General features: G+C 44.4%; 1 protein-coding gene across 2 annotated transcripts in view; it reads right to left on the minus strand.

Moving 5' to 3' along the window:
- Positions 1 to 2,282: 2,282 nt before the first annotated feature.
- The window catches only part of LOC143767597 (uncharacterized), a 43,028-nt gene continuing 18,215 nt past the window's right edge, over positions 2,283 to 27,095 (minus strand). Inside the window, exons 2-7 of one of the 2 annotated variants that reach the window (XM_077256018.1) lie at positions 13,294 to 13,443; positions 12,985 to 13,164; positions 12,779 to 12,902; positions 12,598 to 12,695; positions 10,739 to 10,829; positions 2,283 to 7,979 (exon numbers count right to left, since the gene is read on the minus strand). In XM_077256018.1, the coding sequence (XP_077112133.1) occupies positions 6,619 to 7,979; positions 10,739 to 10,829; positions 12,598 to 12,695; positions 12,779 to 12,902; positions 12,985 to 13,164; positions 13,294 to 13,365 (1,926 nt within the window). In that variant the 5' untranslated portion in view covers positions 13,366 to 13,443 and the 3' untranslated portion in view covers positions 2,283 to 6,618. Of the gene's footprint in view, positions 7,983 to 10,738; positions 10,830 to 12,597; positions 12,696 to 12,778; positions 12,903 to 12,984; positions 13,165 to 13,293; positions 13,444 to 27,095 lie in introns of both variants that reach the window. The other variant, XM_077256017.1, reaches the window with a different exon arrangement.

The raw sequence follows: 27,095 nt of genomic DNA on the forward strand, positions 1-27,095 counted from the left end.
GATAAATTAGACCCCAAAGGTTGTTGTCCAATTTGTCCTGAGTATGCTGATACCCCATATGTAGGGGGGAACCACTGTTTGGGCGCATGACAGAGCTCGGAAGGGAAGGAGCGCCATTTGGAATGCAGACTTAAATGGATTGGTCTGCAGGCGTCATGTTGCATTTGCAGAGCCCCTGATGTACCCAAACAGTACAAACCCCCCACAGGTGACCCCATATTGGAAACTAGACCTCCCAAGGAACTTATCTAGATGTGTTGTGAGAACTTTGAACCCCCAAGTGTTTCACTACAGTTTATAACACAAAGCCGTGAAAATAAAAATTCTTTTTTTTCTCACAAAAATGATTTTTAGCCCCCCAAATTTTTAATTTTCCCCAGGATAACAAGAGAACTTGGACCCCAGAAGTTGTTGTTCAATTTGTCCCGAGTACGCTGATAACCCATATGTTGGGGTAAACCCCTTTTTGGGCGCACGGGAGAGCTCGGAAGGGAAGGAGCACTGTTTTACTTTTTCAACGCAGAATTGGCTGGAATTGAGATTGGACGCCATGTCGCGTTTGGAGAGCCCTGATGTGCCTAAACAGTGGAAACTCCCCAATTGTACCTGAAACCCTAACCCAAACACACCCCTAACCCTAATCCCAACGGTAACCCTAACCACACCCCTAGCCCTGACACACCCATAATTCTAATCCCAACCCTAATCCAAACCGTAAATGTAATTCAAACCCTAACCCTAACTTTAGCCCCAACCCTAACCCTAACTTTACCTCCAACCCTAGCCCTAACCCTAACTTTAGCCCCAACCCGAACCCTAGCCCTAACCCTAACTCTAGCCCTAACCCTAATGGGAAAATGGAAATAAATACATTTTTTTAATTTTATTATTTTTCCCTAACTAAGGGGGTGATGAAGGAGGGTTTGATTTACTTTTATAGCGTTTTTTATATCGGATTTTTATGATTGGCAGCTGTCACACACTAAAAGACGCTTTTTATAGCAAAAAAGTTTTTGCGTCTCCACATTTTGAGACCTATAATTTTTCCACATTTTGCTCCAGAGTCATGTGAGGTCTTGTTTTTTGCGGGACAAGTTGACGTTTTTATTGGTAACATTTTCGGACATGTGACCGTTTTTGATCACTTTTTATTCCGATTTTTGTGAGGCAGAATGACCAAAAACCTGCTATTCATGAATTTCTTTTGGGAGAGGCGTTTATACCGTTCCACGTTTGGTAAAATTGATAAAGCAGTTTTATTCTTCGGGTCAGTACGATTACAGTGATACCTCATTTATATCATTTTTTAATGTTTTGACGCTTTTATACGATAAAAACTATTTTAGAGAAAAAATAATTATTTTGGTATCGCTTTATTCTCAGGACTATAACTTTTTTATTTTTTTGCTGATGATGCTGTATGGCAGCTTGTTTTTTGCGGGACAAGATGACGTTTTCAGCGGTACCATGATTATTTATATCAGTCTTTTTGATCGCGTGTTATTCCACTTTTTGTTCGGCGGTATGGTAATAAAGCGTTGTTTTTTGCCTCGTTTTTTTTTTCTTACGGTGTTTACTGAAGGGGTTAACTAGTGGGGCAGTTTTATAGGTTGGGTCGTTACGGACGCGGCGATACTAAATATGTGTACTTTTATTGTTTTGTTTTTTTTTATTTAGATAAAGAAATGTATTTATGGGAATAATATATATTTTTTTATTATTATTTATTTAGGATTTTTTTTTTTTTTTTTTTTACACATGTGGAAATTTTTTTTTTAAACTTTTTTACTTTGTCCCAGGGGGGGACATCACAGATCGATGATCTGATAGTGTGCACAGCACTCTGTCAGATCACCGATCTCACTGACAGGGCTGCAGGCTTACCAGCGCCTGCACTGAGCAGGCACTCGGTAAGCCACCTCCTTCCCTGCAGGACCCGGATGCCGCGGCCATCTTGGATCCGGGACCTGCAGGGAGGAAGGAGACCCTCGGAGCAACGCGATCACATCGCGTTGCTCCGGGGGTCTCAGGGAAGCCCGCAGGGAGCCCCCTCCCTGCGCGATGCTTCCCTATACCGCCGGCACATCGCGATCATGTTTGATCGCGGTGTGCCGGGGGTTAATGTGCCGGGGGCGGTCCGTGACCGCTCCTGGCACATAGTGCCGGATGTCAGCTGCCCGTGAGCGCGGCCGATCGCGTATGACGTACTATCCCGTCACCGGGAATTAAGTCCCAGGTCACCTTGACGGGATAGTACGTCATACGGGATTAAGGGGTTAAAAGAGGTACTAAAGCACCATAGGAAAGCCACCAATTTTCTATAACTCTGAGGTATAATTGTGTGCACAATTGTAGAGGGGAGCTAAATTACATTTAGATGTACTTTATGCTTTAATGCTAAATTAAATTAATAAGATGCCATAGTAAATGCTGGCAATATAATGAACTGATGTCTAATACTTAGACTATCTTTGTATAATAGTGATGACAGCATAGATGAAATGCATGGGCTAATTGCTGAAACAATTATTGTGCAAATAAAGCTCCACTAAGACCAAATAAACAAAATACTTTACCAGAGCAATATAGCGTGGCTTTCCTCGGCGTCCCTCTGCCCCGACGCGCGTTTCACAGACCGCTTCTTCAGGAAAATTGCACTTTTTTTTTTTTTTTTTAAAGCAAAGTTTTGAATTTTTTTTACCACTTAGATAAAAAGTAACCTAGACATGTTTGGTGTCTATGAACTCGTAATGACCGGGAGAATCAAAATGGCAGGTCAGTTTTAGCATTTAGTGAACCTAGCAAAAAAGTCAAACCAAAAACAAATGTGGGATTGCACTTTTTTTGTAATTTCACCGCACTTGGAACATGCTAAAACCAATGATGTCGTTCAAGAGTGCAACTTGTCCAGCAAAAAACAAGCCCTCACATGGCCATATTGATGGAAAAACAAAAAAGTTATGGCTCTGGGAAGGAGGGGAGTGAAAAACGAGAAAGCAAAAACGGAAAAGGGCAAGGTCGTGAAGGGGTTAAGGATATCCAGCCATTGGATCCCTCCGATTCTCTGAGTCCCTTAAAATCTGCCTTTCTGAAATCTAACCTTGAAGTCTAAGTCTTCACAGGTCTTCCTCCTCTAGTTATCCAAAATTCTAAAATAGCACGGTCGCTACCTCCTAGGGTCCCAGCTGCTCATATCTCCTCAACCATTTCCTTCCTGTTTATAAAGATTAGATCCAAGGTAGCAGATCCCCTTGTTTTCTCTCCGACCTTTTGTTAAAGTTGTCAGCAAGAGAGGATAAGAATGTCTGGATAGTTGATATCTCCCATGACCACTATGTCATATTTTTTGGAGAACTTGAATTTGATGCATAAAGTTTATCCATATCTTCAGCTTGCACAGGCGGCCTGTAGTAAATGCCTACAATGGTGCCCTTTCTGTTGTTCTCTCCTTGTATTCTTACCCAGTTTCCACAGAACTCCCAGTTTCTGAAGCTTCAATCTCTGTGCAGATATATGCTTTTCTAACATACAATGCGACACCTCCTCCTCGTTTATCAAGTTTGTTTCTTGCAAATAAGTTGTATCCTTCTAGCCTTGTATTCCAATTATGCGTATCGTCCCACCAAGTTTCAGTGATTCCAATGACATCATATTTATTCTCCTGTGTTAGGCTACTTTCACACTAGCGTCGGACGACGCACGACAAATTGCGTCGTTGCGATGTACTGAGGCTAGCAGTGAATGCGCCACACAACGGGGGCAGCGGATGCTGTTTTTCAATGCATCCGTTGCCCCATTGTGAGGTGCGGGGAGGCGGGGGCGGAGTTCCGGCCACGCATGCGCGGTCGGAAAAGACGGGAACGACGCACCAAAAAACGTTAGAAGCAATGTTTTTTGGTGGCGAAGGTCCGACGCAAGACAGTTGCGACGTGTGGCAATGCGTCGCACTGCGTCACTAATGCAAGTCAATGGAGAAAAAACGCATCCTGCAAGCACTTTTGCAGGATGCGTTTTTTCTGCAAAACGACGCATAGCGACGTGCAGTGCACGACGCTAGTGTGAAAGTAGCCTTAGTAGTTCCAATTCTCCTTGTTTGTTGCACATGCTTTGAGCATTTGTATAGAAACATTTTAGTTTGTGATTAGTTTCTCCTCCTCCATTTTTATTTTTAATTTGATTTTTTTTGTCTTTGTTCTTCCTTTCCACTTCTAATAGCAGAGTTCTCAACAGTATTTGTCAGGTGTATGGCTTTTTCTGGCCTTTTGCTTCCCTTCCCACATTGTTCTAGTTTAAAGCTGATGAGTGTAGCAAGGCGACTTCCAAATACATGTTTTCCAGACTTCGTAAGGTGCACTCCATCTATAGCAAGCAGTCCATCGTATAGGTAATTCACTCCGTGATCCAGAAATCCAAATCCTTGCTGATGGCACCATCGACATAGCCAGTTGTTCACCTGCAGAAACTTACTCCACCTCCGTGCTCCATGGCCATCCACTGGGAGGATGGAAGAGAAGACCACCTGAGCTCCCGGTTCTTTCAATTTCTTACCTAAATTTCCAAAGTCACTGCAGATGGTTTCCAGATCCTTTCTTGCGGTGTCATTTGTTCCCACATGGATTAGCAGGAATGGGGGGTCATCTGTAGGTTTGAAGAGTCCTTATATCCAGTCAGACACATCTTTAATTTTTGCACCTGGGAGACAGCACATTTCTTTTGAGGTTATATCCGGTTTGCAGATTGCGGCCTTTGTTCCTCTCAATAGGGAATACCCATGACAACAACTCTCTGTTTCTTCTTCACAACATTTTTCTTTCTCCATCCAGGAGGACTCTGAGGGCGTAGAAGGTTGCTCTTTGTGGGTAAAGTCTTATCTTGATGTATTTCTTCATTATTCTCCTGCGTGAGAGCCTGGTACTGGTTCCTGAGCAGTATGGGTGCTGACTGCCTCCCGATCCTGGTACTTCTCTGTGTCACATGCTTCCATTTCTCTGTTTCTTCATGTGCACTTCAAATTTCTTCTCTTTCTGTAACATGAAGAGATAATTCTGCTCTGTCTAAGAACTCTTCACCTTCCTTAATTTTCAATGTAGCTAACCTCTCTTCTAGATTTTGCAACTTTTCCTCCAACATGGACACAAGCTTGCATTTTTGGCATGTGAAGTTTGGCATTTCCACTGGTAAGTCTATGAACATGTAGCAAGACATGCAGCTCACCAAATGGCTCCTGGCCTCCTCCATGTTCTTACTGTTAAAGAGATATTAAAGTGGTGAAAACATGTCAAAATTATCTCCTCAGGACTTCTCCCCTGGTTTTCAAGGGGCAGGACACAGAGCTATGCATACAAGGGGAGGACGCCGAGCCATGCATACAAGGGGGAGGACAAGGGAGGACGCCAAGCCATGCATTCAAGGGGGAGGACTGGGGAGGATGCCGAGCCATGCATACAAGGGGGAGGACGTGAGCCATGCATACAAGGGAAGGACAGGGGAGGACGCCAAGCCATGCATACAAGGGGGAGGATGCCAAGCCATACATACAACTAGGAGACCTTAGGAGCCACACACAGCTTATACTCGAGTCAATAAGCTTACCCAGTTTTCTGTGGCAAAATTAGGTGCCTCGGCTTATACTTGGGTCGGCTTATACTCGAGTATATACGGTAATTCGGTAATTATAATACTTCTTCCAGATAGGCTTTCCACTTAAAATTATATACATGTAAAGGATTTTACTAATCTATACTATGGAACAGATTTGAATGTGTTTTATATACTTACCCGATGATTTTTCTCTGCATAAAGTCTTCTTTTTACATGTTTTTACATGTTTTGTTGAAATAAAGATATTGTATTTCATACTGAAATTTTGTTTATGGGAGTAATGTTTGTAGGCTATGTTGTTGATTTCTACTCCTGAATATATCTAGGGCCTCGTTTGGGCTTTTTATTTATGGTTAGACAAAGCAACTACATATTGCGACAAAAGGCATATGCATGATGTCCTCATACTGCAGGGAAAGACGTATTTTACAACAACAAAGGAAGTGATAATACAACATGACAATATTTAGGAGTATTTCACCAAACTCCATTACAATCCATAAATCCCCATGTCCCTTTTAACTAATGACGTTACTCACATAACTCTTCACATACTGACAACTGTATTGTCCTTGTCACAGACACTACTTACTACCATATCACACCACTTTTTTCCTCTCAGAATCCCCTGCAACTACTCCTACTAACCTTTGTGTGTGCCAACCATATCTGCTAATGGCTCTGCTGTAATTTTATGTCTCCATTCTGGCTAGACCTCCCATAACAGCATCTCATTAGCTGCAAAGTTAGCAAAAGTTTTTCCAAGATGGCAGCTCAGTCCAACATGGCTGTTCAACATATTTAGTACTGATCATTCTCGTACAGTGAGTGTTTTTATTTTAATGTGGCCAAACATGAGGAATGACAAGGGGTTGTTCTAGTAGTGGTCAACCCCTTTAAAGAGATACAATTTTCAGTTAAAATATTTACAACATTATGATCATGTAAAAGGCTTCTCCCCTTGTGACTTCCCTAATGTTTATTAAGAGTTGATTTCCGTGTAAAACATTTCCCACATTAAGAACATGAAAAAGGATTCTTCCCTATGTGAGTTCTTTGGTGACTAAGAAGAGATGATTTCTCCACAAAACTTTTTCCACATTCTGAACAGGAAAAAGGTTTTTCCCCCATGTGAGTTCTCTGGTGTCTAACAAAATTTGATTGATTGTTAAAACGTTTCCCACATTCTGAGCAGCAAAAAGGCTTCTCCCCTGTGTGAGTTCTCTGGTGCTTAACCAAATTTGATTTATAGTTAAAACATTTTGCACATTCTGAACAGGAAAAAGGCTTCTCCGCTGCGTGAGTTCTCTGGTGCTTAACAAAACTTGATTTATGGTTAAAACATTTCCCACATTCTGGACATGAAAAAGGCTTCTCCCCTGTGTGGGTTCTCTGGTGGCTATCAAGGCGCACTTTCTGCTTAAAACATTTTCCACATTCTGGACATGAAAAAGGCTTCTCTGTGTGGGTTCTTTGGTGGCTATCAAGAAGCACTTTCTGATTAAAACATTTCCCACATTCTGAGCATGAAAAAGGCTTGTCTTTTATGTGGGTTCTCTGGTGGCTATCAAGAAGCACTTTCTGGTTAAAACATTTCCCACATTCTGAACATGAAACAAGCTTCTCCACTGTGTGATTTCTTTGGTGTATAACAAAACTCCCTTTCCGGTTAAAACATTTCCCACATTCTGAACAGCAATATGGCTTCTCCCCTGTGTGAGTTCTATGGTGCTCAACTAAATCTGATTGCCAGTTAAAACATTTGGCACATTCTGAACATGAATAAGGCTTCACCCCTGTGTGAGTTCTTCGGTGCTTTACCAAATTTGATTTCCGGTTAAAACATTTCCCACATTCTGAACAGCAAAAAGGTTTCTCTCCTGTGTGAATTCTCTGGTGCACAACCAAGTCTGATTTCTGGATAAAACATTTCCCACATTCTGAACATGAATAAGGCTTCTCCCCTGTGTGAGTTCTCTGGTGCTTAACCAAATCTGACTTTTGATTAAAATATTTCCCACATTCTGAACAGGAAAAAGGCTTCTCCCCTGTGTTGGTTCTTTTGTGCTTAACCAAAACTGATTTCTGGTTAAAACATTTCCCATATTCTAAACATGAAAATCTATTCTCTGCTGTGTGATTTTTTTCATGTGAAAATGGCTTATTTCCTTTAGTATCACTTAGTTTTTGAATTCTTATATTGTGACTTTGATTGTCCTTAGTAGTTGTTAATGATCCAGAAGACAGAACCTGCTTCAAAGAATCAGTAGACAAATCTTTGCTGTGAAGGGATGATGGTATATCTGGAGTAATGGAATTCACTTCAATTGTATCCTGGGTGATTGTCAGTGTTCCCTCTGATCTCCTTGTACAGTCATCTGCTAAAAATAAAACCATTTATTAATTTTGAATAAAATATCCTCAAAGTTTATACTTTTGAACATCTCTACTTAAGCTGTCCTTAAAAATTACAAGCTTTTTAAAAATTCTGAATTCTTCACCAAGACAATGACAGTTCACAGTCTAATCGAAAGCCTCATAGAATGAACCAGTGGATCATGGTGTTCAACGGTTTGTTCATTCTGCCTCCAAAACATGGAATAAAAAGCCACCAATCAGTGCTATATAGGTGAATATTATACCAATAAAAAGTTTCCACATTATTAGTGGCTCAAAAGCTTGAAAGCAACATGACTTCCATAAACTAATCCAGCAATATCCACTCTCATAAAGTCAAATTTCCACTAGCTTCTGAACCTTGCAGTGTGCCCAAACCACATTTAGCATCCATATACTGTATTTGGCATTATTATAATGAAATTAACCCACTTAATTTACGGTGTGTGGAGCACAATCTGGGCACTATGTGTTGGATAATAAAATGGCAAATGTGCAATTTTCACGTTGCAACATCAAGTGCGAGCTAATTTACGTAAAGTGGCTGTGGAGTCAAAATAGTCACTACTTCCATAGAATAATTTACTGAGGGTTATAATTTTCAAAATGGAGTCACTTTATGTGGATTTCTACTGCTGTAGATTGTTTTCTGTAATTTTGTTATATTGGGGCATCTGCAAATTGTGTGTCCCCTCTCCACTGCAATCTGTTCCTGCAATGTTTGATTCCATCACCAGGCAGCGCCTTATTTATTGTGCAGGCATTGCTGGTAATAGAGGAGACATTGAAAACAGAATCTCTGGGTGGCGCTGGATTTTTCCAGCCACTAAGGGTGCCTGAGACCAGTAGTACCATCAAATCTGGCAGTATGGATTTGTGTGCTGTCCAGCTGGAGCAATCTGCTACCTGCTTAAGCCAATTATAAAGCACCAAACCCTACTAAAGCTTGAGGCATATTGCCAGAAGCTGCCAGATACAGCCTTGTTCTCCTCTGGTTCAGTCCTCAGTGCTCAGCTCCCTTCTGGTGTATTTGTTTCCTGTTGTGATTTTAGCATGTTTACTGACTACACTTGCGTCTTCTGATTCTGTACTTTCTCTGCCCTCCTGGTTCTGACCCAACTACTTGACTATTCTTCTTAACATCTGACACCACAGAATAGCAGGAAACACCATGGCCCATTCCTAGTGGCCTCTCTGTAAGTCCATATCCATGTAGGATGATGAGGAAGGCAATCCCTGGGATCTGGAAAACAAAGTAGACAGTGCCAAGCCTGTTTGTGATGGCCATCTTTTGGTCTGCCAGGTGATCACTAACAGTACTAACAGTAAAAATTGTGTCTCTAAACTATTCCAGCAAGATCTGAGATCAAATACCTAAATGGCAGTCCTTCCATTCTCAACCCTGCCATGTGCCCAGAAAGTAGAATGAAACCATTTATAAGGTATTGTTGGATTCAAGAGACATTGGAAAATAATTTGTAAGGTCCATTGGTATCCTATTATCCTGGTGAAAACTCTCTGGGTAATTAGAGTATGTAGCTTGGTGGCTCATGGCAATCTAAACTATCGTACGGGCCAATATTTTCTGTCAGATGAGTTTCAAGAAGAAATAATAGACATTCATAGAGATTTTTTTATAATAGTGCAGAGATGAGGTGTCTTAAATTTAGATATGATGCATTTGGAAGAAGTAATGGAGACCTTACAGGCTATCTGGTTGTTGTTCCCACATAAGTGAGGCAGGCCGATCCCACCATCATCAAAATACCATACAAAATAAACCTGTAAAAAAATACATAGAATAAAAAAAACACATTATATACCCAACAACAACATATGTTTGAGGGGGGAGCTCCATCACTAAACCGGAGTTGCACTTATTTATGGTGGACTATTGGAGCTACTGAGTTCTGAAATTATTTAGTGGTCCCCATATCGGGAGAGATTGTGAAGTAATCTCAAATCCTTAGGCTCGAAAACATAATGTAATTTATGACGTTGGCGGATTCCATAAAACCAGGGCTAGAGCCATGCCAACACATCTACTGCTGGTGTGAAAAAATGTATATTACAGCCATCAATCACGCACAGCTTAGATATATATCATGGCACAGGTGTAATGTGTTTTATGTAGTTTATCACTATACTGTTTGAAAATAGTTTTAAAAGAAATTGAAAAGTCAGGATAAAGGGAAACTCTGTTATCATTGTACAGAAATTCACACTTGGCCTCACTGTTCATTTAATGTTGATGACGACCATAAAAGCGAAGTTTGGCCAGAAAGATTTGGCCTGGTCTTGTAGGGACCATATGAGCACATTCAGAGGCACAGAAGAGGGAGAAGGTAGATTCATCCAATGAGATATCAGGGTTCTAGGAAGCCAAGAGTATCATTACCTTCCGCTTTCTCTTACAAGCCAATCATAATATTTTTCTTCAAGTGATTTTCTAACTTGTCAGCACATTCTAAGTATTCTTTGTAGTTTACAGATCTGGGCAGGTAACGTGCAGCATTTTCTAATTAAAGTAGGTGGATCTTCCAGGTTGTAAGTTCTATAGAAAAGGGCTTTCAATGTCCAAAGTCATTTGAACTGAGTTTGGTGGAGGAGAATGTTGTGGTCTAGAGAATAACTGGTGATTGCACAATTGTGTTACAGAAAGACGTCATGACTAATAAAGCAGTCATCGCCGATGACAGAGAAGAAAGTTAATTCTCTACATTTATTGGTTACTACTAACCTGTATATTCAAATGTAGGAGTCTCCTCTTTACGACACTCATCACCCCTCTCATATGTCTCTGTAGCATTAATATGGGTCTGATCTTCACCCTGAAACAAATATTGTAAAAGTCAAAGACAGATGGAGAAATCACATCTATGATCAGCTCTAATCCTGCCATCTCCACTTTTCTCATTATACAACTTCTGGGATGTATTAAGAGAAGCATAGAGTCTAGATCACGTCAAGTAATTATTTTCGTCTACTCCTCCTTGGTAAAATCTCTTCTGGAATACTGTATCCAGTTCTGGGCACTTTAAAAAAAAAAAAAAAAAACATTGAAAAGCAGGAAAAACCTCGAAAAAAACGCATTGCGGTAAAAGAAGCAGCATGTCCATTCATTTTGCAGATTTTCTGCGTTTTTCCCGCAATTCTATGCATTTGGAAAAAAACGCACAAAAAACGCATAAAAAATGAGGTAAAATCGCGGTAAAAACGCATGTGGATTTCTGGCAGAAATGTCCGGTTTTTGTCAGGAAAATTTCTGCCAGAAATCCTGACGTGTGCACATAGCCTAAGAGGAGACTTAATAACTTTCTACAAATATTTGAATGGATGTCACAGTGTATAGGGATCATCCTTTTTCTAATTTAGGCTGGTTTCACACTTGCGTTTTGATCTGCAGCATTTTAAAAAAAAACGCATGTGGTGAAAAAACGCATGCAAACGCATGCAAACGCTGCCGCATGCGTTTTTGCGCCCCCCCAAAAAAACGCGGGAAAACGCTGCGTTTTCCCGCGTTTACATGCATTTTTTCCCGCGTTTGCGTTTTTGAAACGCATGCTGAGAAGTGTGTGACAGCTGCCAATCATCAAAATCAACTAGAAAACACACTATTAATAGAATTAGCTAGGGTTAGGGTTAGGATCCCTAGGGTTAGGGTTAGGGGTAGCTTTTTATTAGAATGTCCTGGTCACCAGGTCACTGATAAGCCACCCCCCACCATCAAGGTGATAAAGGAATCCAAACCCTACCCCTAACCCTAGGGATCCAAACCATAACCCTACCCCTCACCATAACCCTTGGGATCCTAACCCTAACCATAGGGATCCAAACCCTAACCCTACCCCTACCCCTAACCATAACCCTAGGGATCCTAACCCTAACCCTAAGGGTTAGGATCCTAACCCTAAGAGTTAGGATCCCTAGGGCTAGGGTTAGTATTCCTAGGGTTACTAGGGATCCTAACCCTAACTCTAACCATTACCCTAGGGAACCTAACCCTAAGGGTTAGGATCCTAACCCTAAGGGTTAGGGTCCCTAGGGTTAGGGTTAGGATCCCTAGGGTTACTAGGGATCCTAACCTTAGGGTTAGGGTTTGGATCCCTATGGTTAGGGTTAGGGTTTTCTTGTTTTTTTGTGTTTTCTTGTGTTTTTCTATAAAAACGCATGCGTTTTTAACGCAAACAAACGCATGTGCTTAAAAACGCATGCATTTACATAGACAGCAATGCATTTTTTTGCCGCGAAAAAACGCATGCGTTTTTTCGCGGCAAAAAAACGCCGCTAGAAATTACTACAGGTTGCATTTCTGCAAATGAACGCACGCGTGAAAAAACGCATGCGTTTTTAATGTTAAGTATAGGAAAAAAAAGCATGTGTTTTTTTTGCATTTTTTAGCGCTAAAACGCAGTTTACAAAAACGCAAGTGTGAAACCAGCCTTACACATGGAAACCTGAGGAGTAATGGAATATAACTGAATCTATGATTCTAAGTATAAAAAATAATACTGGTGGATAAAACAAGACTGGACACAAGACCTTCACAGCCGTCTACACATAATAGGGGAGATCTCATGACACCTGCAATCCATCTACCTGATGATCCTGAGGAACATTGGGATCTTCTTGTTTACAGTCCTGTGGAAGAAGAGGACGGGGACATCTCTCTGGTGTTGTCCTCTTACTGGACAGATCTGGAGGAAACACATACAGGGACTGAATTAATCATTTACATACAGATAATTATAGGCCGTGTGTATTTAGTCCTGTCTATTACCTGGTGATGTGAGGGGCTGAGGAACCTCCATCATGACGTCCTTATACAGATCTTTGTGTCCTTCTAAATACTTCCACTCCCCCATGGAGAAATAGACGGCGACATCCTGACACCTTATCGAAATCTGACACATCAATGATACTGTTATGAGCCTGATCCCTTCATAACATTACTGTATAATGTCCCAGCATTCCCAGCAGTGTCACCTCTCCAGTTAGCAACTCAATCATCTTGTAGGTGAGTTCTAGGATCTTCTGGTCATTGATGTTCTCATGTACAGGGGGGTGAGGTGGAGGCCCTGTGATTGGGCTCAGGAGTCTTCCCCATCCCTCAGACACAGGGTCCTGACAGCGCTCACTAGATGTCTTCTTCACTACTGTATAATCCTGGTTATGGAGAGACACATTAATAAATCTCACTACAGACATTTCCAGAGTCCTCACCTCTCCAGTTCTGCCCATCTGTTATTCCCATAGATAAGAATGATGTAATGTGACGTCATTAGAATCTCTCACCTCTCCAGTAAGCCGGAAGAGGATCTCTAGGGTGAGGTGTAATATCCTCTCCGCCATCTTTTCTCTGTCCATATCAATCCTTGATGGGTAAATTAGGAAAATTCTCTTATGTAGAAGATCTTCACTGAGAGGATCCGATTATGTACAGACCTGAATGAGAAGATGAGCTGATGTAACATCATAAAAATCCTGTGTAATAATACAATTACTGGAGATAATATAATAAGGGAAACATATGAGATTTATTATTTTACAGCATTTAGTTTTCTTCTTTACATCTAGTAATAAAACCTATATATTTTAGGCCACAGACAGCTGAAAAGGCAGCTATATAGGATCAAGGGGACCAAGAGGACATCGCCCAACAGGATCCGAGGCTGCTGGCTTGGGACACTGTGTGTGAAGGCGCAGGGCAGGAGAGGCGGTAGTCAGCACAGTGAGACGGCCAGCGAAGGAACACAAGAAGGGGGTTCTAGCAAAGTGTTCTCCAAATTACCTGAGAGCTCTCTCGACCACAGGCCCGGAGGACACAGCACCCAGCTGGGACTGCTTTTAAGAACTATGAGTAAAAGTGTGGAAACTGCACCCTGCTGTGTTCTCTGATCTATTACTGCGTCACCTGACCTGCATCACAACATTCACCATCACTGACTAACACCTTACTAACCTGAATCCTAGCTCTACCTGTGGAGAGCTGAAACATCTCTGCTGCGTCATCATCTGCCCCAGAGGACCTGAACCGCAGCATTGGCTATTTCCCTATTTCCAAGCACCGCGGGTGGCGTCACGAACTATCCCTCATAAACTTTATTTCCCCTTGCATCATCATCATCATTTTTATTTGATGCCCAGGGCCACGGACCGAGTCACTGCTGCCGTGACAACCCCCTTAAGACCCAGCCCTAGCAGGCTCTCCATTAGCACAGACCAACACACAGAATCTCCAGACACTGAATGAGAGACTCGGCGTCCAGTTTATCTGCCAAACTGCGCCCTTGGGGTTGGGATATGTGATCAGTTATTCCCACCCATCTCGTAAAACCCTGCTCGTAAAACCCGGCGCTGAAATGGCTTAATAACTCTCTCAGCACTATATGTGCTGGAGCGTGCTTCCGAGCTCACATCACCGCAGCTAATAGCCGCAATGACACATATTTCCCCTCTAGGACTCGTCCAGCGGCCATCTTACACCCCCATACACGTTAGACTAAAGTTGAATGAAAGCACTGATTTTGGGGGGTTAGATCGACTATATAATGTATTTGGGAGCCTCCCGACAGATTATGTCAGGCCATAGAAGGATCTGGCATCCTGAATTTCAAAGGCTAATCCATTTGTTCTTCCTGTAGATAATACTTCGCTAGAGGAGTCTGGAGACGACTCTCTCACAGGAAAGCTGGAATATATGTGTGTATGGGGGAGTCGGGAGAGATAGCCGTCTGACAAATTACCGTTCAGCCAACACTTATCTCATGAGTATGGGGCCGTTAGTATTACGTTGACAGGCAGTGATGATACACGGCACTACAGTAGTACAGTGCATCACCGGAGCGATGTATGATCGCACTAATGAGTGATGTTTAAAAAAAGGTTTAAAAGTGAAAAAAAAAATCAGTTTTAGCAACAAGAAATATCTTTCACTGTATGGAAAACAAAGTCACTGCACAATGATAGTAAAGTCACGTCCATAACAATTTTATTATACCCTATACACTGTGGTGTAGATAGAAATCACAGGTCCCAAAGCAAAAGCTGGAATTGGACCCCCTAACCTAAAGGAAAAATAAATAAAAATATATAGATATATATATACACTGCTAAAAAAATAAATAAAGGGAACACTAAAATCTCACATCCTAGATATCAATGAATGAAATATTCAAGTTGTAAATCTTTATTCATTATTAGTGGAATGTGTTGAGAACAATAAAACATAAAAAAGATCAACGTAAATCACAACTTATATCCTACGGAGGTCTGGAGTTGGAATGATGCTAAAAATCAAAGTGGAAAATGAAGTTACAGGCTGATATCCAACTTCAATGGAAATGCCTCAAGACAAGGAAATGATGCTCAGTAGTGTGTGTGGCCTCTACGTGCCTGTATGACCTCCCTACAATGCCTGGGCATGCTCCCGATAAGGCGGCAGATGGTCTCCGCCAACTCCTGGACAGTCTGTGGTGCAACGTGACGTTGTTGAGTGGAGCGAGACATGATGTCCCAAATGTGTTCAATCGGATTTAGGTCTGAGCAACGAGCGGGCCAGTCCATAGCGTCAATGCCTTCATTTTGCAGGAACTGCTGACACACTCCTGCCACATGAGGTTTGGCATTGTCCTGCCCAGGGCCAACCCCACCAGCATATGGTCTCACAAGGGGTCTGAGCATCTCATCTCGGTACCTAATGGCAGTCAGGCAACCTCTGGCGAGCACATGGAGGACTCTGCGGCCCGCCAAAGAAATGCCACCCCACACCATTACTGACCCACTGCCAAACTGGTCATGCTGTAGTATGTTGCAGGCAGCAGATTGCTCTCCACGGTGTCTCCAGACTCTTGTCACGTCTGTCACATATGCTCAGTGTGAACCTGCTTTCATCTGTGAAGAGCACAGGGGTGCCAGTGGCGAATTTGCCAATCCTGGTGTTCTGTGGCAAATGCCAAGCGTCCTGCACGGTGTTGGGCTGTGAGCACAACCCCCATCTGTGGACGTGGTGCATGGAGTTGGTTTGTATCCGTTTGTGCAGACACATGCACATTTGTGGCCTGCTGGAGGTCATTTTGCAGGGCTCTGGATGTGCTCCCCTGTTCCTCCTTGCACAAAGACTGAGGTAGAGGTCCTGCTTCTGGGTTGTTGCCCTTCTAGGGCCCCTCCCTGTCTCCTGGTGTACTGGCCTGTCTCCTGGTAGCGCCTCCAGCCTCTCGACACTACGTTGACAGACACAGCAAACCTTCTTGCCAAAGCTAGCATTGAGGTGCCATGCTGGATGAGCTTCACTACCGGAGCCACTTGTGTGAATTGTAGAGTCCGTCTCATGCTATCATGAGTGTGAAACCACAATCGACATTCAAAAGTGACCAAAACATCAGCCAGAAAGCATTGGTACTGAGATGTGGTCTGTGGTCCCCACCTGCAGAACCACTCCTTTATTGAGTGTGTCTTGATAATTGCCAATAATTTCCATCTGTTGTCTATTCCGTTTGCACAACAGCATGTGAAATTGATTGTCAAACAGTGTTGCTTCCTAAGTGGACTATTTGATTTCACAGAAGTTTGATTTACTTGGAGTTATATTCTGTTGTTTAAGTGTTCCCTTTACTTTTTTGTGCAGTGTATATTTGGTGGAGTCATATCTCCCAACTCCGCAGACTACATGCTGCTGTTGCACTTGGCAGGACCAAATGGTATGGAGATGAATGAGGGAGACCAAAAGTTAAAAAATAAACTTTTCTTTACTTAAGAAGAACTTGATGAGAAGTATATACATGACATATCAGTCGTAACACTTTATGAATGCTTCTTCTGCATTATGCAGAGTCAGGAACTTTCCGGTTACATGTGGCGGTACATAAGTTTAGTTAAAAGCCACAATAGTCCAGCAAACCTGAGCTAAGAACCTCCCCCTACTCTTTGTCTCCGCTAGGCTCCCTGCCTAGAATCCAGATCTCTGCTGCCATTATATCTTTGCTTTCCTTCAGAATGTACTATCTGGTGTCTCCCTCCTGGCACACAACACCATATCAATTCAAGTCTGCAATCAATATATACCAAAGGTCTGTATTTCTCACTTTATATCTGACTCATCACAAGGAATTTGTTCTCCTGTGTGCCCATGTAGCTCAGAATGAGGTCTCCCATACAGTATGATGGCCCCCACAAACCCCACACAGTATGACAGCCCCCACAGCACTTCACACAGTATTACGGCCACGACAACCTGCTACAGAAAATACGGACCCCCAGTCAGTATGGAGGCCCTTACTGTCCACCACAACCCCTTACGCAGTATAATGGCCCCTACCAGCCACACATTCAGTATGAGAGTCCCAAGAGCTCTTCTTTTAATACTAAGCCCCCACAATTCCTGATATTTAAAAAAAAAAATAGACACACTACTCACCCAACCCTGTTCCCTAGGTGAATTGCTCCAGTCTGTCAAGTGTGAGCACTGAGGCTCCATACTACAGGTGTGACGTAGTGACATCATTGTGCCAGCAGTGCACGGAGTCACAGACTGACAAGCAAAGACTGAATGGTGAATCAGGTGCTTTTGACTCCGATTGACTATTCTATTCAATGGTATCACCGTCATGGGAGTGTGGAAATTGCTTAAATTGTGATGATGGGAAGGAGAGGATGACCAATACCAAACCCCATGAGCCCTTACAATTCATGGGTATCATAGTGACCAAGTGGGCTACCTTTACGAATGAGAAATTCCTGCCTATCCAACTATTGTATGGTAAATATCTCATAGATCCTGGGTTCATTAGTATCTGCACTAAAGGTACCGTCACACTAAGCGACGCTGCAGCGATAGCGACAGCGATGCCGATCGCTGCAGCGTCGCTGTGTGGTCGCTGGAGAGCTGTCACACAGACCGCTCTCCAGCGACCAACGATGCCGAGGTCCCCGGGTAACCAGGGTAAACATCGGGTTGCTAAGCGCAGGGCCGCGCTTAGTAACCCGATGTTTACCCTGGTTACCAGCGTAAAATGTAAGTACATACTTACATGCGTCCCCCGGCGTCCGCTTCCTGTAATGACTGAGCGCCGGCAGTAGCAGGGCACAGCGGTGACATCACCGCTGTGCTGTGCTTTCACTTTCAATTTGCGGCGCTCAGTCAGTGTGGGAAGCGGACGCCGGGGGAAGCATGTGAGTATGTAGTGTTTGTTTTTTTTTTACATTTTACGCTGGTAACCAGGGTAAACATCGGGTTACTAAGCGCGGCCCTGCGCTTAGTAACCCGATGTTTACCCTGGTTACCAGTGTAAAATATCGCTGGTATGGTTGCTTTTGCTGTCAAACACGGCGATACACGGCGACCTAGCGACCAAATAATGTGCAGACCTTCTAGCAGCGACCAGCAATTTCACAGCGGGATTCTGATCGCTGCTGCGTGTCAAATACAGCGATATTGCTCCCTAGGACGCTGCAACGTCACAGATCGCTGGCGACGTTGCTTAGTGTGACGGTACCTTAAGAATGAGGCTAAGTGAGTATTAATTACATGTGAGGTTGTTGGTGGAGTGGATGGTACCATATTTTGCATGTAGGGGGCAGTACTGTGGGTAGAGTAATGATCCAGGTCGGAGTTTGCTTTCTGTTTCTCCTACTCCGACCTGGTCATGGTGGGGTTAACTATTTGTGCCTCTCTTTGATTTGGGAGTGGCTATTTCTTGGTGCTCTTGCTGGCAGCTTGTGTCAGTGATAGTTTTGGGCTTGCTGGGGCTGCTAACCTGTTAAACCCCAGTGTTCCTTTTGCCTCTGACCTCCCTTACCGGTGCCTGACCTGTCTCCTGTACCTGATCTAGTGTGACTCTGGTGTGTATCCCCGTTTTTTGACTCGGCTTGAACTCTGACTTCGTCTCCTGTCTCCCGTCTTTGTTACCACACGTCTGTCTGGCTTTTGACCTACTGGCTTACTCTGACTCCGTTCTCTGTCTCACGTCTCAGATACCTTTGCTCCTGGCTGGTTCTGACCCTCGGCTTGTATTTTGACTACGAGTTCTGTTTTCCCTTTTAAACTATACGCTTACCGACCGTTACTGACTTGGCTCGTTTTGACCACTCTCTGTTGCCATCTGGTGGCACGGTGCAGTGTGCACTGTGCTGCGGTACGGCAAATGCGACCTCTTTTGCTCTCACCCACTCCCCCTGGTGGAGTCTGCACATACCTGCATTGCTGCAGCGTGACATTATCACTAACCTGAAACATTTAAATGAGATTTCGCACTTTTTTTTTTCTCTTTCTGGTCATGGATTCGCTGCATACCTTGGCGGATCAAATAACTAACCTGACACAGATGATGTAGACATTATCCATGGAGCAGAGGACCTTGACTACCTCTCAGAAGCAAGTGCAGAGGGAGCTTTCAGAGACAGTTAAGATAGTCCGGGGTGTTTCCTCTTCTCTGTCAGTAGGTCAGGTGAGATGACTGATGTTTCTCTGCACTCTCCTGAACCCTCTGTTAAACTACCTGACACCTTCTCTGGTGAGAAGGAAAAATTCCACTTGTTCAAGGAGAGTTGCAAACTATTAATTTCCGTTAGACTCCGATCTTTAGGGGATGAGAATCAGCAGGTGGGGTAGTTATATCTTTACTTAGGGAGGGTCCGCAGTCGGGGTTTTTTTCCTTACCTCCGACCGCCCCTGAAAGAATGTCTGTCAATAGGTTCTTTGATGCTCTGGGGCTGATATATGACAAACCGGATCGTGTTAGACTGACAGAGGACACTATCCACCCAGCTCTCCTGCTTTGTCTGTCTATATGAAGTGCATATAATCCCCACCTGGTATGCTCATCCACCCAGCTCTCCTGCTTTGTCTGTCTATATGAAGTGCATATAATCCCCACCTGGTATGCTCATCCACCCAGCTCTCCTGCTTTGTCGGTTTATATGAAGTGCATATAATCCCCACCTGGTATGCTCATCTGTTATGGACCTGGTGGTTAGGTGCACCTGGAATGACCTGATGGTTAAACTAGAAGACAGGACAAGCTCTGGGAAGTGGGAACTCTGCTGACCGCAAACCCTAATCCTATAACACACAAACTAGAAATAGCTGTGGAGCGTACCTAACTCTCCCTAGACGCCTCTTCACAGCCTAAGAGCTAACTACCCCTAAAGATAGGAAATAAAGCCTTACCTTGCCTCAGAGAAATTCCCCAAAGATAAAGGCAGCCCCCCACATATATTAACTGTGAGTTAAGAGGAAAGTCACAAACACAGGGATGAAACAGGTTTCAGCAAAGGAGGCCAGACTTACTAAATAGACTGAGGATAGGAAAGGGAACTATGCGGTCAGCACAAAAAAACTACAAAAAGCCACGCAGAGTGTGCAAAAAGACCCCCGCACCGACTCACGGTGCGGAGGTGCCACTCTGCATCCCAGAGCTTCCAGCTAGCAAGGCAATATCATGTTAGCAAGCTGGACTAGAACTTAGCAAGTACTAAGAAATATATTCAGTACACAATGAACAACAAATGAACTAGCAGGGACTTAGCTTCTGCTGGAGTAGACAGGTCATCAGAAAGATCCGAGAGAGATCTGAACCAGTACTGATACATTGACAGCTGGCATCGAGTAACGATCTGAGTGGAGTTAAATAGAGAAGCCAGCCTAGCCGCAAACGAGGGCAGCTGATGAAGCAACCTCAGAACCAGCAGTTCCACTCACAGCCACCAGAGGGAGTCCACGGACAGAACTCGCCGAAGTACCATTCATGACCACAGGAGGGAGTTCGAGAACGGAATTCACAACACTCATCCACCCAGCTCTCCTGCTTTGTCTGTCTATATGAAGTGCATATAATCCCCACCTGGTACGTCACCCAACTTTCCACACAGACTCTTACCTCTGTCCCTAGTATTCACATGGTATGTCTTTCAACTAACCTCAGCTTTACCCCAGTGTTATTTATGACCTTGTTATTTATGACCTTGACTTTGGCTTGATTATGTGCATCTGGTCCACTCTTAATCCTCTGGCCAAGATGAACAGAGACCACTCCTCTCTGCTTCACACCTGAATGCACTTTGTAGCACATATATTTTCATATTACATAGCTCAAGTCTGCCAAGACTTTAGTCTGCGGTGTGTATCCTATAAGTGTATCATACAAGTGTGAAGATCAGAATTAAAACCAGAAGGTAACTGAAGGTAACTGGATACAGTCACTGTAAACAATGTTTCTGTTTGTTTTCACTCTCACCCCTATAATCCTTCACTTTCTACTAACCCCCCTAATCCCTACACCTAGTAAGGAACTGGTCATCTCCTCTTCAATCTTCCCCATCCATCTCACCTCCTCCTCTGTACTGTTCCTCAACATACAATCCTCTGTCTCCAAACACAGACAGCCACCTCATGCTCTCACCTGCTCCCACCTGCTAACAGTTTCTCTGCTCCTTCTCACTGCTGGTGATATCTCTCCAAATCCTGATCCTCTTCACCACATCCCCACAGTCTATTCTACCTCCCATCCACGCTCTATCACAAATTTCAATAACCTCTCTGACCTTATACCCATTTGCCCACTAACAGGAGCTCTATGGAATGCTCGCTCTGTCTGCAACAAGCTTTCCTACATCCATGATCTTTTTGTTACTACCAAACTTTCTTTCCTCGCCATCACCGAAACCTGGCTCACCATTCTGACACAACCTCTCCTGCTGCACTTTCGTATGGTTTATTCCACTTTTCTCACACACCCCACCCCAGCAGCAAGCATGGTGGAGGAATTGGTTTTCTCCTGTCAGATAACTGCTCCTTCACCCCAATCCAATTACCACCCTGTTACCCTCCCTTCTTTTGAGGTGCACAATGTGCGCATCTACTCCCCCTCCAATCTCCAACTGGCTGTCATTGATCGTCCCACAGGGTCAGACACCACCTTCTTTGACCACTTCACCACCTGGTTACTCAATTTCCTCTCTGCTGACATTCACACTATCATCTTGGGTAACTTCAACATCCTCATTGACACTTCCCTCTCAGCTGCCACTTAGCTTCTATCTCTCACTTCCTCCTTCGACCTCACTCAATGGTCTTCTACAGCAGTGTTTTTCAACCAGTGTGCCGCGGCACACTAGTGTGCCGCGACACATGGTCGGGTGTGCCGCGGGGAACGGGAGTCAGCTGTTCTCTGTGCCGACTGTCAAGCTGACAGCCGGCACAGAGAAGCTGCAGCGCGCCGGCTCCCGGAGATCAATTGTACTCGCAGACATCTACCAGCTGCGAGTACAATTGAGGCTCTGACTGCCGGGTCAGAGCGACGCCAGCAGCGTGATCAAGTCATGTGATCACGCTGCTGACGTCACTATCCGGCGCGCAGGAGAAAGAAGAGACTTGGTGGTAAGTGCTCCTGTGCTGTGGAGCTGAAGACACCGAAGATTCAGCGTGGGGTGGGTTTATGGGGAGTATGTGGGGGGATTTATTAAGTGTGTGGGGGGATTTATTAAGTGTGGGGGGATTTATTCAGTGTGGGGGGGGGATTTATTCAGTGTGTGGGGGGATTTATTCAGTGTGTGGGGGGATTTATTCAGTGTGTACGTGGGGGGGGGCTGGAATTTATTTAGCATGTGTGGGGCAGGGTGCATTTATTCTGTGGAAGGGGATGGATTTATTCTATCGGAAGGGCAGTGGATATATTCTGTGGGGGTGAGTGGGGAGATGGGGGTGGACACAGTAGCAAGGGGAAAAATGTGTGCTGACAGTACTGGGAGCAACGGTGATGGGATGTGTGAGGACAGTATGGGGAGTCGGGGGAATGTGTGAGGGGGGAATGTGTGAGGAGGAAATATGGAGAGAGCAAAGGGGTATGTTAGCAGGGGGGGGATGTACAGGAGGAGGCTATTAGAAATGTGTGCAGACAGTATGGGGGGATGAAAGTGTGAGTGGACACATAATAGATACTGAGTAGTGTGAGGGTAACAGCCAGGAGGAGACAGTATGCCAAGTAGGAGGAGTGTAATGAAGGGGCACAGTAGAGAGACTGGGCTCTCTATGAGGGACACCGTATGAGAAGGCAGTGTGAAGTATGGAAAAGAGAGAGAGGGTAGTGTGGATGGCATGTACTATAAGAGGGACAGTGAGGGTCATATTATGTGCTGGGAATAAAGTGAGGGGCAATTATTTACTCAGAGGCTCAGCCTAGGGCAGATATTGTTATTCCGGAGCATTATAATAACACTGCTATCTTTAAGGGTGTTGTGTCGGGATGTGCTGCAGAAGACAGGAGAAGATGGAAGTCTGCAGAAACGAGCTCTGCCGGTGGATGAGAAGAGTCATCATGGCATCTGGACAAGGTGAAGATGAAAAGAAAGAGGCGACTCCACAAACAACGTCATCTATCAGGTACCTGGATGTAAATGTGTTTTTTTTGTGATACTAATTCTCATTTTTATTTGTTAGGAACATTAAAGGGGATGTCCAAGGTTGTGATGAGTCTGCAGTCATACTATGTGACTGCAGACTTCTGAATTCTCACAGTGCACACTGCTATCATAATTCTCTGATGTTGGTGATTTACATACATGCGGTCACGTGCTGACTAGACATGTGTGGCCTTATTCAATGAAAATGAATTGACTGAGGCCGGACACGTCTAGTTAGAATGTGACCAGAAGTATCCAAATCACATACTTGTGCTGTCATGACCGTCCACTCTGGCCACCGGCAAGGGAGAATCCTGAAAGTGTGCAGTGCTTGCGCTGTGAGAATTCAGAAGCCTGCAGTCACATAGAATGACTGCAGACTTTCATCTCAAACCTGGACGCACCATTTTGTGCCATTTTGGTTGGTGGTGTGCCTCGGGATTTTTTAAGTATAAAAAGTGTGCCGCGGCTCAAAAAAGGTTGAAAATCACTGTTCTACAGCCACCCACAAAGATGGCCACACACTGGACCTCACCTTCACCCGCCTCTGCTCCCTATGTAACCTCTCTAACTCACCTCTTCCTCTTTCTGACCACAACCTACTCACATTCTCCTCCCTCTCCTGTTATGATCCTAGTGGCAAGGATCGCAGGTCGGACTAGCTAAGTAACTGAACAGACTACTAGCTCTGGGGAAGTAGTAACTAGATTGACCGCAACCTGATCCTATCCACAAACAACTATAGGCAGCCGTGGAACGTTACCTAAAAAATCCTAGACGTCTCGTCACGGCCTGAGAAACTGACTATTCCTGAAGGGAAAGTAAGTCCTCACTTGCCTCAGTGGAAGACCCCAAAGATATAGAATAGCCCCCCACAAATATTAACGGTGAGTTAAGGGGAAAGCACAAACGCAGAGATGAAATCAGATTTAGCAAATGAGGCCCGCTAATACTAGATAGCAGAAAATAGGAAGGAAACTGTGCGGTCAATAAAAAACCCTATTCAAAATATCCACGCAGAGATTTCTCGAGCCCCCGCACCAACTAACGGTGCGGGGGAAGCAACTCCGTACCCCAGAGCTTACCAGCAAAAAGAAATCACATGTTAGCAAGCTGGACTAGACTCATCATACACAGAAATCATATTGCAGGCAGATGAGCAAAAAATATTCAAACAGAACTTAGCTTATCCTGAAGAGGCAGAAAACGAGATAATCAGGAGTAATCAGAATAGCACTGAATACATTGACAGCCGGCAACAAGTAGAAGTGAAGCAGAGCTAAATAGGAGCCTCCCTGGTGAATAACGAGGCAGCTGATCCAGCAGACCCGCAGGATAATAAACCAAACCACCAGGGGGAGCCAAAAAACCAAAGTCACACAATACCATCTGTGACCACAAGAGGGAGCCTGAAAACGGAGTTCACAACACTCTCCACTCCTTGTCTAAAACCCCCAACCCACAAACTTGCACACCCTCTCAGAAATCTTAAACACCTCGATCTACACTCACTCTCTGAATCCCTTCTCCTTCTTACAGAAATAAGTTCCCTACACAATGCGGATGCCGCTCTATATAACATCACAATAGCTGTAGCTTTGGAATCTTTTGCCTCTCTCACACATACCAGAGCTCGCAAAATCAACAGACAGCCCTGACACACCAGCCTGACCAAAGAACTGAGGCGAGGTTCCAGGGCTGCAGAGCGGAGATGGAAAAGATTCCACTCCAATGAGCACTTCATCACATTTAAGCAGTCCCTCACTACTTTCAAGGCCACACTCGCCACAGCTAAACAAACATACTTCTCATCTTTCGTATCCTCCCTGTCTCACAACCCTAAACAGTTATTTAACACCTTCAATTCTCTCCTCCATCCCCCCAGCACCTCCTCCTTCCCCACTCATCTCAGCTGAAGACTTTGCCTCATTTTTCAAGCAGAAGATTGATAACATCAGAGACAGTTTTGGTCGACAACCACCAGAGCCCTTCTTCCCAACTGCCCAGCCCTCCACCTCCAAAACCAACTTTTCCACCATTACAGAAGATCGACTCTCCACTCTACTCTCAAGATTGCATCTCGCCACCTGTGCATTGACCCGATCCCTTCCCACTTCATCCCGAACCTCGCCAGTCTTCATCCTAACCCTATCTCTTCAACCTACCACTAACAACTCGTGTTTTCCCCTCAATATTTAAACATGCCTCAATCACACCTATCCTCAAAAAGCCCTCTCTTGACCCATCCTCTGTATCTAGCTATCGCCCTATATCATTTCTCTCCTATGCCTCAAAACTACTGGAACAACACGTCCATCTTGAACTGTCCTCCCATCTCTCTTCCTGCTCCCTCTTGGACAGCTTACAATCTGGCTTCCGGTCACACCACTCCACTGAAACTGCCCTAAGGTCACCAATTACCTATTAACCGCCAAGAGCAAGCGCCACTACTCTGTCCTCCTGAACCTGTCCTCTGCCATTGACACAGTGGACTATTCCCTATTATTACAGACCCTCTCATCCCTTGGCATAACAGATCTTGTCATACCTAACAGACCGGACATTCAGCATCTCCCACTCACACACCACCTCCTCACCTCGCCCACTATCTGTCAGAGTCCCGCAAGGTTCAGTCCTAGGGCCACTGCTCTTCTCCATTTACACCTTTGGCCTGGGACAGCTCATACAATCTCACGGCTTTCAGTATCACCTCTATGCTGATGACACACAGATCTACATCTCTGGACCAGATATCACCACCCTACTAACCAGAATCCCTCAATGTCTGTCCGCTATTTCATCCTTCTTCTCTGCTAGACTTCTAAAACTTAACATGGACAAAAGAGAATTCATCATCTTTCCCTCATCTTGCGCGACCCCCCCCAATGAACCTATCTATTACAGTAAATGGCTGCCCACTCTCCCCAGTCCCACTAGCTCGCTGCCTCGGCGTAATCCTGGACACTGATCTCTCCTTCAAACCATATCCAAGCCCTTTCCCCTTCCTGCTGCCTTCAACTCCAAAAATATTTTGCGGATCTGTACATTCATTAACTAAGAATCTGCAAAAACCCTAGTCCATGCCCTCATCATCTCCCACCTTGACTACTGCAACCTCCTGCTGTGGCCTCCCCTCGAACACTCTCGCACCCCTCCAATCTATTCTAAACTCTGCTGCCCGAATAATCCACCTGCCCCCCTGCTATTCCCCAGCCTCTCCCCTCTGTCAATCCCTTCACTGGCTCCCCATTGCCCAGACTCCAGTACAAAACCCTAACCATGACATACAAAGCCATCCACAACCTGTCTCCTCCATACATCTGTGACCTCGTCTCCCGGTACTTACCTGCACGCAACCTCCTATCCTCACAAGATCTCCTTCTCTACTCTTATCTCCTCTTCCCACAATTTCATACAAGATTTCTCTCGCGCATCACCCCTACTCTGGAACTCTCTACCACAACATATCAGACTCCCGCCTACCATCCAAACCTTCAAAGAGAACCTGAATACCTACCTCTTCCGACAAGCCTACAACCTGCAGCATCCACCAGTCGACCAAACCGCTGCATGACCAGCTCTACCCTCACCTATTGTATCCTCACCCACCCTTGTAGATTGTGAGCCCTCGCGGGCAGGGTCCACTCTCCTACTGTACCTATCGTGACTTGTATTGTTTAAGATTATTGTACTTGTTTTTA

The sequence above is a fragment of the Ranitomeya variabilis genome, chromosome 4 (genome assembly GCF_051348905.1).
Source record: "Ranitomeya variabilis isolate aRanVar5 chromosome 4, aRanVar5.hap1, whole genome shotgun sequence".
Classification (NCBI taxonomy): Eukaryota; Metazoa; Chordata; class Amphibia; order Anura; family Dendrobatidae; genus Ranitomeya; species Ranitomeya variabilis.